Source organism: Tachypleus tridentatus, chromosome 12 (genome assembly GCF_004210375.1).
Source record: "Tachypleus tridentatus isolate NWPU-2018 chromosome 12, ASM421037v1, whole genome shotgun sequence".
NCBI lineage: Eukaryota > Metazoa > Arthropoda > Merostomata > Xiphosura > Limulidae > Tachypleus > Tachypleus tridentatus.
In genome coordinates, this window is record NC_134836.1 from 5,964,388 (window position 1) to 5,978,550 (window position 14,163).

Sequence of the window (14,163 nt, forward strand, 5' to 3'; positions counted from 1 at the left end):
TACAGAAATAGAGAGGCTGAAGATTAAACTAATCTATAATAAAAAGTTGGACAGGTTGAGAGCTAAGCTAATCAAACAGAATAATTTGGATAAGTTGAGAGAGCCAAGCTAGTCTGCAAAGAACAGGTTGAGAGAGCCAAGCTAGTCTGCAAAGAACAGGTTGAGAGAGCCAAGCTAGTCCGCAAAGAACAGGTTGAGAGAGCCAAGCTAGTCCGCAAAGAACAGGTTGAGAGAGCCAAGCTAGTCCGCAAAGAACAGGTTGAGAGAGCCAAGCTAGTTTTAAAGAACAGGTTGAGAGAGCCAAGCTAGTCTGCCAAGAACAGGTTGATAGAGCCAAGCTAGTCTGCCAAGAACAGGTTGATAGAGCCAAGCTAGTCCAGCAAAGAACAGGTTGAGAGAGCCAAGCTAGTCCCCAAAGAACAGGTTGAGAGAGCCAAGCTAGTCCAAGAAAGAACAGGTTGAGAGAGCCAAGCTAGTCCCAAAAAACAGGTTGAGAGAGCCAAGCTACAAAAGTAGAGAGGTTCAGAGCCAAGCTCCTCTACACAGAACAGGTTGGACACATTGAGGGCCAAGATGTTTTACAGAAATAGAGAGGCTGAAGATTAAACTAATCTATAATAAAAAGTTGGACAGGTTGAGAGGGCCAAGCTAGTCTGCACAAAACAGGTTGAGAGAGCCAAGCTACAAAAGTAGAGGTTCAGAGCCAAGCTCCTCTACACAGAACAGGTTGGACACATTGAGGGCCAAGATGTTTTACAGAAATAGAGAGGCTGAAGATTAAACTAATCTATAATAAAAAGTTGGACAGGTTGAGAGAGCCAAGCTAGTCTGCACAAAACAGGTTGAGAGAGCCAAGCTAGTCTGCACAAAACAGGTTGAGAGAGCCAAGCTACAAAAGTAGAGAGGTTCAGAGCCAAGCTCCTCTACACAAAACAGGTTGGACACATTGAGGGCCAAGATGTTTTACAGAAATAGAGGCTGAAGATTAAACTAATCTATGATAAAAAGTTGGACAGGTTGAGAGCCAAGCTAGTCTGCACAAAACAGGTTGAGAGGGCCAAGCTAGTCTGCACACAACAGGTTGAGAGGGCCAAGCTAGTCTGCACACAACAGGTTGAGAGGGCCAAGCTAGTCTGCACACAACAGGTTGAGAGGGCCAAGCTAGTCTGCACAAAACAGGTTGAGAGAGCCAAGCTAGTCTGCACAAAACAGGTTGAGAGAGCCAAGCTAGTCTGCACAAAACAGGTTGAGAGAGCCAAGCTACAAAAGTAGAGAGGTTCAGAGCCAAGCTCCTGTACACAGAACTGGTTGGACACATTGAGGGCCAAGATGTTTTACAGAAATAGAGAGGCTGAAGATTAAACTAATCTATAATAAAAAGTTGGACAGGTTGAGAGAGCCAAGCTAGTCTGCACAAAACAGGTTGAGAGAGCCAAGCTACAAAAGTAGAGAGGTTCAGAGCCAAGCTCCTCTACACAGAACTGGTTGGACACATTGAGGGCCAAGATGTTTTACAGCAATAGAGAGGCTGAAGATTAAACTAATCTATAATAAAAAGTTGGACAGGTTGAGAGAGCCAAGCTAGTCTGCACAAAACAGGTTGAGAGAGCCAAGCTCCTCTACACAGAACAGGTTGGACACATTAAGGGCCTAGGTGTTTTACAGAAATAGAGAGGCTGAAGATTAAACTAATCTATAATAAAAAGTTGGACAGGTTGAGAGCTAAGCCAGTCAAAGAGAATAATCTGGACAAGTTGAGAGAGCCAAGCTGGTCCGCACAAAACTGGTTGAGAGGGCCAAGCTAGTCTGCACAAAACAGGTTGTACAGGTTGAGAGAACCAAGCTAGTCTGCACAAAACAGGTTGAGAGAGCCTAGCTAGGCTACACAGAACAATTTGGACAAGTTGAGAACCAAGCTGCTCTACTAAGACAGGTTGAGAGCTATGCCAGTCAAAGAGAATAATCTGGACAAGTTGAGAGAGCCAAGCTGGTCCGCACAAAACAGGTTGAGAGGGCTGCTAGTCTGCACAAAACAGGTTGTACAGGTTGAGAGAACCAAGCTAGTCTGCACAAAACAGGTTGAGAGAGCCTAGCTAGGCTACACAGAACAATTTGGACAAGTTGAGAACCAAGCTGCTCTACTAAGACAGGTTGAGAACCAAGCTAGTCAACACAAAACAAGTTGGACAGGTTTAGGGTCAAGCTAGTCTATACAGAACATGTTGAACATGCTGAGGGCCAAACTACTGTACACAAAACAGGGTGGACTAATTGAGGGCCAAGGTGTTTTACAAAATCAGTGAGGCTGGACGTTAAACTAGTCCACAAAAAAAAGTAGGATCCACTGAATGGAAATTGATCTTTAAAAATAGACTAAACAGCTTGAAGGAAGACAGCTAATCTGGCTTAAAATAATATGCTGGTAGAAACAAAGTGATTTAAACAAAAAAAGAGAAATTGGTCTACAAAATATTAATGACAGAAATGCTAACCTATACAAAAAGAGAAACATACTGGGCTGTCAAAGAATTTGGAAATAATGGTAAATGAACTAATGAAATAAGTTGGACACAGAGAAGTATCCAATACAAAAAAAAAAAGAGAAACAAAGTAATCTATAAAAGCAAGATACAAACAGAGACAAAACTAAGCTGGACTTAAAGAGAAAAGTTTGTAAAAAAAAACTTGGAGGAAAAATGAGAGAGATCAACAAAAGCATATACAACTGGGAGATAAATTAAACAATCAAAACAAGAAGGAAAGAGAGATAAAGTGATCCCCATAACAAGAAGAAAGGAAATATAACATTCTACAAAATTAAAATGATTAATGTACATTGATCAAAAATACAAGCTGGAAAGTTGCACATACAAGTTAGTAAGAAAAACTGAATTACTGATATCAACTTAAAGGACAAATGTATTCTGTAATTACACTTAAAAATAAAAGTAAGTAAATTGATGTTAAAAACTAAAGGCAAAATGCAGTTAGTTGTTATCTATATATTTGTGAATACACTATAAAAAAAAAAACATTGCTTAATTTTCAAAATTATCTTATATACTTAATGTAAAGAATATGATTTTAACAAGTAATGTTTTGTTTTCTTGCTCCATGTCAATGAAAAGTGACTGTACAGCCTTATGATTTGTTGGTTGCATTTTTTCATTTAAATAAAGGAGTGATCAAGTGTGCCTACTGCTTTATCGCCCGAGATGGACATTTCACATACCCTTTTAAGACCGTAACGATTATGTCAATATTATTATTAGAGGTAAAATTTTCGTGTCTTCCCTATTTTTTATTATATATTTTACACACCTTCAATGATATATAGTTTATAACCACAATAACTTTCTTTATGAAATAAATCTCTATCTGATATCGGCATATATTTTACTTTATCTCCCCCTCTTCAAATGAAGCCAGGTTCAACTATCCTGGTTAAAAAAAAAAAAATCAACTTTTTCAAAGCATACGCAGTTGACAAACATTCACTGATACTGGGTGAAGCGTAAGATTTTTATTATATGTTGAACGCGACACAAAATTCATATTTACAAACTTTCTCATATAAAAACACTCATTTATTTCAGTGTTTAACAGTAAATACTGTTACTGCCACAATTAATTAAATAATTGCTTAAAATATCTCTATCCGATTGTCTTGTTTAACAAAACAGTAATTTATTATTCAGTAAATAACTATTTATTCTTGCAAAGCAATGTTAATTACCTTTATAAAATTTTGCCGATAACTTTGGAGAAACACTGACGTCCGTATTTCCGATTGCGTTTCGATATTACACTCTCATTACTTTTCAACCTCTTGTCACATCACCACCAGCCAACACAAATGACAGAATATACTGTGCGGCTGCTTATATTGCAAACGAAGTTTTCCATAACCCCCCTTCCCCTTTCCCACCGCCATGGAAGAGCATTTCATTGGTGGGGATTTTCCACACCAACGGTTTGTTGATTGATTTTCTGTGCTGAATAACACAAATCAAAACAATTTGTACAGTAAGTAAAATTTATACGGGAAATAAAAATTAAAGTTTAATGCTTGAAATAAACACTAATCGTTCAAATAAATTAATTTATCATGATTTTTTTTTCATGATGAACCTTTAATTAAAGAAATTACCCAGTGCATTTTTTATAGTTTTTAAAATGTAAGTGCTAACCTTTTGAGTATTAAATATTCTTTGGTAAAGCTGTAGTATACATCATGAAGAAAAATTTACATAATCAACACATATAAACTTAAATGAACGAATTTCTCTCATTTAACATTAAAGATGCAGAATGGAATTACTTTGATATTTTTGGTTGTATTCCCTACTTTATATCATTTTGAAAAACAGCAAAAACATATATCAAACTCCAAAACGCACATCCTGAATTTGTTTTCAGTATTAGGTGTGTATACTCCAAAAAAAAAAAAAGTAAACAGTGAATATAATTATAACAATTCCAATACCTTAAACTTTTATGTCATTGTCTAAATGTTTATAGTGAAGTAAAAGAAAAATAATGTTTATTAAATAAATTTATTTATCTGTCAGTGAATACGTTTCTTCTAGGAAACCAATTGAATCAACACATTACAGGTTTGGCATACATTATAAATCACAAGTCCATATCTGTTTAAATATATATATATATATATTCCTTGAGTGAACATATTTGAAACGCATTTTTAATTGGTTACATCTTTCTAGACATTTTTGGATGACTTTTGAAGCTGCTAGAATGGACGTTCTTAAGGTCAAGTAACATACACACTATTAACACTGCGCTGAATCTAATCATAGTCTAAAGCATTTAGTCAAATACGCATTATAAAAATTAGGCATATGTTTGAACACTAGATGCCTTTATCTGCTCTATCAATCCACTGGTAGAAGGGGATATGTTTATCGTACCGGAGGTTTGGGTACTCCCATTTTCTAAATATCTTTACGAGATTAATGTTTTTAAGCAAATCAACCTACAACGTATCATAAACTCGTGCTACTGATATTTAAATACTGTAGTTTCAAGTGAATTTGTTTTTTCTCAGTGATTAACGAACTAAGCTTTATACATATGGTTATAAGATATAAAAAATGACTCGAGTAGTTTCAAATACAACACACATTTTAAGACTCCTTTCCAAATGATGAATTGAGTCTTTCCTAATTTCGAACTGGTTGGCTAGAGAAAAGCAGTTAGTGACGATACCTGCCGCCAACTATTGTGCAACCGAATAGTTGGGGTTGACCGTTTAAAGGGCAGCCACAGGCCCAGAATATCAAGCGCGTTACACAAGCCGGTATGGAAACGCAAACCACTTGGGAACACCGGGACCGATATATTTCTTTAGAGGTATCTTGAGAAGTTAGGTAATTCTATAAAACAATTAATTTATTGTAGTCATTCCAATTAAAAGAACACAATGCAAAATAAGTAATACATTTACCAGGGATCCCTGAAAGGTAAAGACATAAACACATTTTTTTTTATTCGTAAACATCATATCAATGCTAGGGCAGTACCGTACGTAACAGAGAAAGCTAGAAGAGATAATTTGTTTTTATAACTTATTCCAAACCTTATTTCTTAGCTGGCAAAGCTAATGTGATAGTTTAAGTTAAAAATATCACTTTACTATCAAGTGCTTAGAGGCTAACCTTTCACTACAGTTGGTAGAACACTTGTCTGTTTGTTTGTTTTGGAATTTCGCACAAAGCTACTCGAGGGCTATCTGTGCTAGCCGTCCCTAATTTAGCAGTGTAAGACTAGAGGGAAGGCAGCTAGTCATCACCATGCACCACCAACTCTTGGGCTACTCTTTTACCAACGAACAGTGGGATTGACCGTAACATTATACACCCCGACGGCTGGGACGGCGAGCATGTTTCGCGCGACGCGAACCCGCGACCCTCGGATTACGAGTCGCACGCCTTACGCGCTTGTCCATGACAGGCCAAACACTTGTCTTGCGTCCTAAAGTTCTGGTGTTCGAATTGGTGTCGAGGAAATAAAAATGAAGTTACCATACAATAAAAATAGAAACGTTATAACTACAGCTAGATTGGAAAGAAATTCGACTAATACAAGAGACTTAATATAAATATATTTTAGGGCAACAAGGGCAAAACAATTATTTACTCAGAGAATTATAGTTGTTTTTTTTTTTTAGTTATATTCCTATGAGTTACCAGTTTATAGGTTTCTCTAGAACTACTAAAATCTGGAGAGGAGAAATGACATTCATGTTTATATTAACTGGTGCTAACCTATATATCATCCTAGTTTTAAGTATGGCTCACATGCGTGCTGAAGTGAAACAATATTCTGAACAAGTATGTTTAAGATATAGACTGATATAAAGGCAAAGATTAATCCAAGGTATAGCTGATAACATCAAATAACTACAAGAATGCTAACTGAAAACATGAAAACGTACAAAAATGTCTCAACAGACTTGGAAAAAGATATAGTCATAATTTGTCAGGGTTCTAAAAATAACATGATTAACAGCTAGATATTTGCATTTAAGGTTAAAAATAGATTTGTGATAACAGGTTTCCTTTTAATTTAATACTAATGTTCTAATTCTTCCTAAAGGCCAAAAAATGTCTAAAATACAAAATACTTCACATATTTCTATTCTGGCATTGATAGAATAATTATCACAAAGTTTATGCAGTGTATAGTAGTTTTCTGTATTTTATAAGGAATAATATTTTCGTATTGATTTCCTTAGCATGTGTGCATTTTTCTTATAGCAAAGCCACATTGGGCTATCTTCTGAGTCCACTGAAAGGAAATAAACCCCTGATTTTAGCATTATAAATCTGTAGACTTACCACTGTACTAGCTGGGGACGATTTCCTCAGCAAAGGTTTATCAGTGTATAGTCATTTCTATAAAGCACAAGTTATATTAACATAATGTATTTAAATATATTATAGAATTACATATTTAGTCTTTAAAAACTTTTTTTATTTCTGTTCATGTAACAGAAGTCTTGAGGAAATCAGACTACAGGACAACAAGAGACCTTTGGCCCATCTAGACCATCATCTTAAATTAAATTAATTGAAATTAAAATTCAATGAAATACTTAAAAACAAAAAATACTCAAATCCAGCTTTTATGATTCAAATAGTTATCAAGATGTCTCTTAAACCCTTTTAAACCAAATTATCTACTATATCCATAGACAAGCTGTTCCAAAAGCCAACCATATGTTAGAAAAATAAAGCTGTTTTAGATGAAAAGGATTCCTACCCTCAAAAGTTATATTTGTGTCATCTAGTCTTACCATTTTCATCAATACACATGCAAAAAGATACATCAACACAATAAATTTTCTTAACGTTCTTAAACACCTCAATCAGAAACCTTCTAATTCTGTTTTCAAGATAAAACAATTTCAGAGATCTTAACCTCTTCTTGCATAACAACCATTTCATTCCAGGTATCAGCCTTACAAGCCCTCTTCTAGACCCTTTGATGTTCTTTCAATAATGTGAAGCCCAAGAGTGAACATAGTACTCCAAATGCAGCCTAATCAATGGTGTCAAGTCTTTAGACTTGTATTCAATACTTCTGAAGAGTCAACCTAAAATCATAGTTGTCTTGCCACTAGCAACAGCATATTGCTTAAATTGCTAAAGACTTATTAACCAAAATACTTAAGTTTTTGCATTTTTTTACATAACACTGTGAAGATTATTCCCAACAAAAATTATACTCAAAACTGACATTATGATACCCAACATGCATTACTTTGCATACATTATAATTAAAACCCATTTATTTCTCTAACTTAACAATCCAAATCTTTTTGTAAAACAGTAACAACCTCATCAAAGCCAACAATATTTGAAACTTTAATTTCATCAGAAAATTTAAATAATCTACCAACCATTCCTTCACCTACGTAAATCAAAAAGAGCAAAGATCCTAACGTTGAAGTACACTACACGTGACATTAAACCAATATGGTTTAACTCAATTTATAACAACCTTCTGCTTTCTTCCATTTACAGTTTTTATCCACTACGCCAACCTATCTCCCCAAAAATTTATACAAGTATATGTTAAACAGTTCAATTAATACAGTTAATGAAAATAACATTAAGGAACAATATAACTTTCTTATGAAGAACATAAAACCATCATAGAAAAATCACTATTTTAATAATAAAAATACTATTTCTACATTCAAAGTTATTTTATTTTCTGTTGTACATTTCAGCTATGTTTTCAAAGAAAATTCCATTCTACCTTATTTTCACAACTTTTTTTAAAAATAAATTACCACTATTTTGGAAGAGGGGCCTTCATAGAAAGAAAGAGAATTTCATTCATTAATTATAAACAATTTTGATGATTAGATCAACATGGTTAAATTTTTTTCTTCTTCTTCTTTAACTGCAATATGATCATGTACTACAGTTAAATATAATCATTATTTTTCTTGGGGCTTTATTGGTAAAGTTTAGAGGACAATGTACGTTTCACGTATATCATAATATTTTGTGCCTGCAAGTTGCTTTACTGTATCTGCCATTTAGTGGTAAATGTACTCTTTTTTTATTTTACAAAATGCAAGTGTTTGAAGGCTTTTCTAAGTTGTGTTATCTAAAAAAAATATTTTCAAAATTTTAATTTGTAGAAAGTAATGTACATGACTTATACTATCAATGGGAAACTTTTTCCCATTTTTGTGAATTGCATTTTGGTGCAGGTGCTTGTTATACCCAATATTTCATGAATACCTTTGCAAATAATCTACAAAATAATTTTTTTTTAATGACCACATCTATCCTAAACATAAAACACTATAATGTTTCTGTTGGAGAAAACTGTGCGAGGATATCTAATATATTTTTACACTGCCATACATTCATAGACTATCTTTCTTTGGGTAATTTTTCCAAATTTTCATGCACTTGTTCTGTTTATGTATGTAACTGGCTCCTTCCTGGTTAGCTTTAGTAAAAGTCACCTTAAGTAATGGCTATTCTATGGAAGCTTGTACTAGATTGAACATATGACAGTGCTCATAAAACCTATGTTTATAAGAGTTAACTGCCTAAAAATTTGGACTGAACATTAGATGATGGGACAACCAAAGTTTAAGAAGGATGAAATTCACAGTTGTATTCAAGTTCAACTTACTTAGCAAAATCAATAACAGATTAGACAGTGGTAGAGAGGCCAACTTACAACATATGCTGTAAAGTATGCTGGGATATAAATACAAGCATAGGCTACATTTTAGCCAGTGGTGTTGGAGATCTATAAGAAATTTATGGTACCTTAACTGATAAGAGGTATAAGCCAATTATTATTCATCAAGTAATTCCTTGAGAAATCTCAAGCATACACAAAATGTGGTGGAATAATACTTATAAAGATGGAAAACTGTAACCATTCAGAGATTCTTAAAAAACTTCAGATTTTAATTGTCCAATGGAATTCCTGTTCTGAAATTGTAAAGTTTGAAATCCCAGAAATGGCACTGCAATATGCAGCTTCTGAGGTATAGTGTTATTTGTATTTGGCAATGTTGATAATCTCCACAACTGAGTGCAAAACAACAAAAGAAAGATGTAACTTTGTGAACCTGACGATGACCAAAGAAGGTTGAAACGTTGTTCGCTCTTCTATGTAAAATATTTTCTAAACCTGACGATGACTGAAGAAGGTCAAAACGTTGTTCACTCTTCTATGTAAAATATTTTCTCAACCCAAACAAGCTGTTTTTGCATATAAAGTTCTTCCTCTACTTATATATATATTTGTGTTTTCAAATACTGTAATAATCACTTCAAAAAGTTGGCAATGTGTGCACACACACACACACGTTTTTCAGCTGGGTTCTTATTTAGCCTGGAAAGGCTCCTAGGCAGGGTAAAAAACAAATTATAAACATAATTAACATTGCACTTATGTCCACATTTTAGATGTTTTTATTTAATACACGTTATCTAGCTAGCTCTTCAGTGGTTACTTACATCTTTACAGTGTTATATACTCAAAATAAAAACCAAGATCAGGCATATTTAAATCTTCAACCAGAATGGAACATCATTATACAAATGGACTACATAACTTGTCACAGACCTGTAACATTCATGTACAACTTGTCCCTAATTTTAAACTACTAACCAGAGGAAAGACAGCAGCACCACAAGATTTCTATCTGATTCTGAACTACTAGTGACTGTTACTTATAATGTACTGAAAACTGAAAGAGTGGAGCACATTAACTTTCTCACTAGGGGCACAGTGGAATCAACCAAGTTTGTGACCCCAAGCTTACCTTCATAGTTTCTATACTACAACTTTTAACATGTTTTGTGTATATTCATACAATTCTCAAAGTTTTCAGTAACCATTAAGTCATTTATAAGCAAACAATCAGAATGTTTAATATAGTATTTTCCCTAAAACCTTTTCCATGAATATATGGAGTCTGTTTTGACAGCTTCAAGCAAAGTGATTTTCATGTTAAAATTAAAATACTTTTCTTCATCTGAAAAATTTCAACCTTCATATGTATAATTCTGAAACTTACAAAATAAATTACAAATGTGGTTTTCAGTCAAACTTAATATATTATCTGTTTTCACTACCATAACAAACAAAAATCTAAATAAATCTAAATTACCACTTTTCCTTTCTAGAAGGACTTTAAATTGTAAGAAGAAAATACATTTGTTTATCCTAAATAGTTTTAAACTGGTAACAGAATACATCTGTTTATACTTAAATTTTATTGTTTTATTGTCCTCTGAATTATGTAATTCAATAGGATAAAGTATGCTAAACATTTGCAAAATTATTTACCACTTATATGGAGCAAATATTAGTTAGACAAAAGTTTATAATTTTTACATTTTAGTTATTTTTACAATATATAAAAAATACAGACACTTAACCCTATGTTTTATACTAATGGTATTACTGCAATAAATAATTTTTATTTAATTAAATAGTGCACAAAGAACACAGAATAGTAACAAGCAAAAGCAGGCAATTTTCCATAACTACCACGACTTTTCTGGCTTTCTAGCTGTGCAACAAGAATCATTAAAGATTCAGCTTAGCTTATCAAAGTGATTTCCATGGTAATAAAGCTCAAAATTAATATGAAAGAGACAGTTCTCTGTACAGAAAATAACATAATACAAAATGCCATTTGATAAATTAAAACAATGGCTTTCTTTTGGTTATAAAAATTACAGTATGAAATATCAGAGAGAATTATTGGCAGCTTGTGAGAGGAGGTGACAAGAGGGCTGATTTTATATTTGATGGCTCTGTAACTAAATAAGATTAAAGGCTATAAAAGTCATGTTGTGCCTGACTGATGACAAGATTATGATAAGTAATTTACATTAAATTTCATACTTCTTGGAGGGTTGGTAAATAAATTAGAGGTGAGGAGATGCCTGGGTAGAAAATGTATAAATTTTCATACTTCAACAGTTTCAGGCTGTTTTAAAATATTGCTACATCATTCCACCACATAAAAAATCTTGTCACACTAAATCTAAAAAAAAACAAAAAAAACTACTGTTTTTCACTCTTATGTAGATAAAATACAAAAATTATGTTGTAAACAGGATGATATTAACAATGAGTTTTTATCAATTAAGCACACAGCTGTAGAAAGAGATTTTAATTTACTATTTTTGATAGTACTGTTAAGAAATTAAGGAAAGAGGATAAAAATATAAAGTTAAAATCATCTGCTGAAAAAAGTATAAAATAATTTTTGGTACTATCATTTATATCATGCTTATACTGTCAAATAATGAAAATAATAAATAAAAGAATAATAATTTTTTTACACAAACCAAAGTTAGCCAAATATATATGTACATACAGTTGGTTTGGGTTGAGATATTTTTATGTAGAGGAGCGAACAACCCAAACCAACCGTTTTTACATATACATTTCTCTACAAGTGGGTTTTCTCGTCATCACTGATCAAAGTTAGACAAATTCTTAATACACTTAAAGATAAAATTGATTTCATGGACAAATTTGGTATATATATATATATATAATACTATATGAATATAAAATTGCTTACATTAGACAAACTAGAAGAAATTGAAAATTCAGATTTAATTAACACAAAAGAAATGTTAACAACAGTAATACTACTATTTTCACTTTAGCAGTACATACCAGTGAAACTAAACATACAATTCAATTGGAAGGGGGACAAACTGTTATTTTATCACAACCTGAAAATTTAATTAGTATAAATGTATGTGAATCTATTGAGATAATAAAACATATACAGAAATTGAAAATTCAGAATTAATTAACACAAACGAAATGTTAAAAACAGTAATACTACTATTTTCACTTTAGCAGTACATACCAGTGAAACTAAACATACAATTCAATTGGAAGGGGGACAAATTATTTTATCACAACCTGAAAATTTAATTAGTATAAATGTATGTGAATCTATTGAGATAATAAAACATAGAAAAAGTAAATTTAAATTACTCAGTAATAATGATAGATTTGATGGAAATGTTTTCAGTAGATGACATGAAATTATTTAATATGTAAATTGGTGACCTTTTTATCATGTAAATAAGGGTTATATTTTGAAAACATTACATTCCTGAAGATGATACACTGATGTACCTTGAATCATGTAGAGTATATGAGACTGTTTTCCAGTCTCATTGGGTGTTTTACTGATTTTAATCTTGTATTGTAAACTACTGGTATTTTTTTTATACTTTTGAGACTGGAAAAACTTACTTTTAAAATTGTGGTAAAATAATTGTTGTTCTAAAATAATCATGAGTTTTTTAAATGTATACTGTTATGAACTTAAGAGCTGCTTAGAATAAATGAATGTAGTTTCATGTTACAATTTGAAGTCATTCTAGAAAGACAGAAAGGTTAATTTATATTTCATTAATTTTTTTTTTTTGGTGGATGGTGTTTATAAGGTCAGTAAAATTGACTGATTCTGTTTTGAGATAAAGTAGAGAAAATAACAGATAAATTACAAAGTTTTACTACAAAAAAATGCTTGAAATGCATTTTGGAGGTTTTAGGGATTACACAAAAGACATTTGAGATTTTTCAGATGAGGAAAATACTTTATTTTAACATGAAACTTACTTTGCACACACTATTCAAAACAATATATTCATGGCCAAGTCTTTATTTTGTTAGAAATGCTTTATTAGAGAATATGATTCTTTGTACATGAAAGACTGCCTCATTTTGTGAAAATATACACACTATATTGAAAGTTAGAAGTATTAATTCTATTAAGACTTTAAACAAGTACAAAGAGGTCACATGGTGAAACTGAGCAAGCCTGTATTGAGAGAGTTAACCATCAACAGTATTGCAACCAAACTTTTAGTTTTATAAGCCATCAGACTTATCACTGAGCCACCAGGGTGGGATAAATGGAAACAAGTACTAATCAGTCCAAAACAGAAACCTTTATTTTCTTTGTGCACTGTATACACACATCTAAAGATGTATGCATATATCAATATACAGAAACATACAACAATGCCAGAAGCTTCTGTTAAGAATATAAACTTACAAAATACAATGCTCAAGCTTTTTATTTTTTATTTGAGCTAACTACCTTTGAATTTTGATAAAACAAAACGAACTATATTCATTTTTCAAAATGATAAAAATTAAAGATTAAGTCCAAACAGCTTTTGCAGATTAAGTTTAAAAACATTTTGTAATGTAGCTGTTAGGCACTTAAAATATACTTTCCAAAGTTATGGTAACTTCAGTGACATAGCAAAAAGTGCTGCCATTGCTTGATCTACATCACCATTAAACCTTTGTAGAGCTTTTAAAACATTTTCTCTTGAAAATCCCAGTTGTATCAATTTCTGAATATTTTCTTCAGGAAAGTCATTCATTGGCTGAGCACTTGTAATAGACGTGGACGGGTGATCTTGGTTACTGCTTCCTGAAACTATTTTAGAAATAGTAAAACAAAAAGAAAAAAAACACATGATGGTTGACTCTACAGTGCACAGACACTTCAAATTCAGACCCTGTTATCAGAGAGTGCACATGCCAGTAAAAAAATTACCATATATTAATTGACATTTTACCTGTACAAGTGACATCTAA

The 14,163-nt window shown here is 32.5% G+C and overlaps 2 protein-coding genes across 7 annotated transcripts in view; both read right to left on the reverse strand.

Annotated features, from left to right (window-relative positions):
• The window catches only part of LOC143233304 (methylenetetrahydrofolate reductase (NADPH)), a 28,090-nt gene extending 24,155 nt beyond the window's left edge, over positions 1-3,935 (reverse strand). For 2 of the 3 annotated variants that reach the window (XM_076469431.1, XM_076469432.1), the window contains exon 1: positions 3,737-3,935. The gene's annotated coding sequence lies outside the window, so the exon portion shown is untranslated. The remainder of the gene's footprint in view (positions 1-3,736) is intronic. The other variant, XM_076469433.1, reaches the window with a different exon arrangement.
• Positions 3,936-13,487: 9,552 nt separating this feature from the next.
• Positions 13,488-14,163, reverse strand: part of LOC143233305 (protein DDI1 homolog 2-like) — a 51,401-nt gene continuing 50,725 nt past the window's right edge. For all 4 annotated transcript variants that reach the window (XM_076469437.1, XM_076469435.1, XM_076469436.1 and 1 more), the window contains one exon: positions 13,488-14,002. In XM_076469437.1, the coding sequence (XP_076325552.1) occupies positions 13,800-14,002 (203 nt within the window). In that variant the 3' untranslated portion in view covers positions 13,488-13,799. The remainder of the gene's footprint in view (positions 14,003-14,163) is intronic.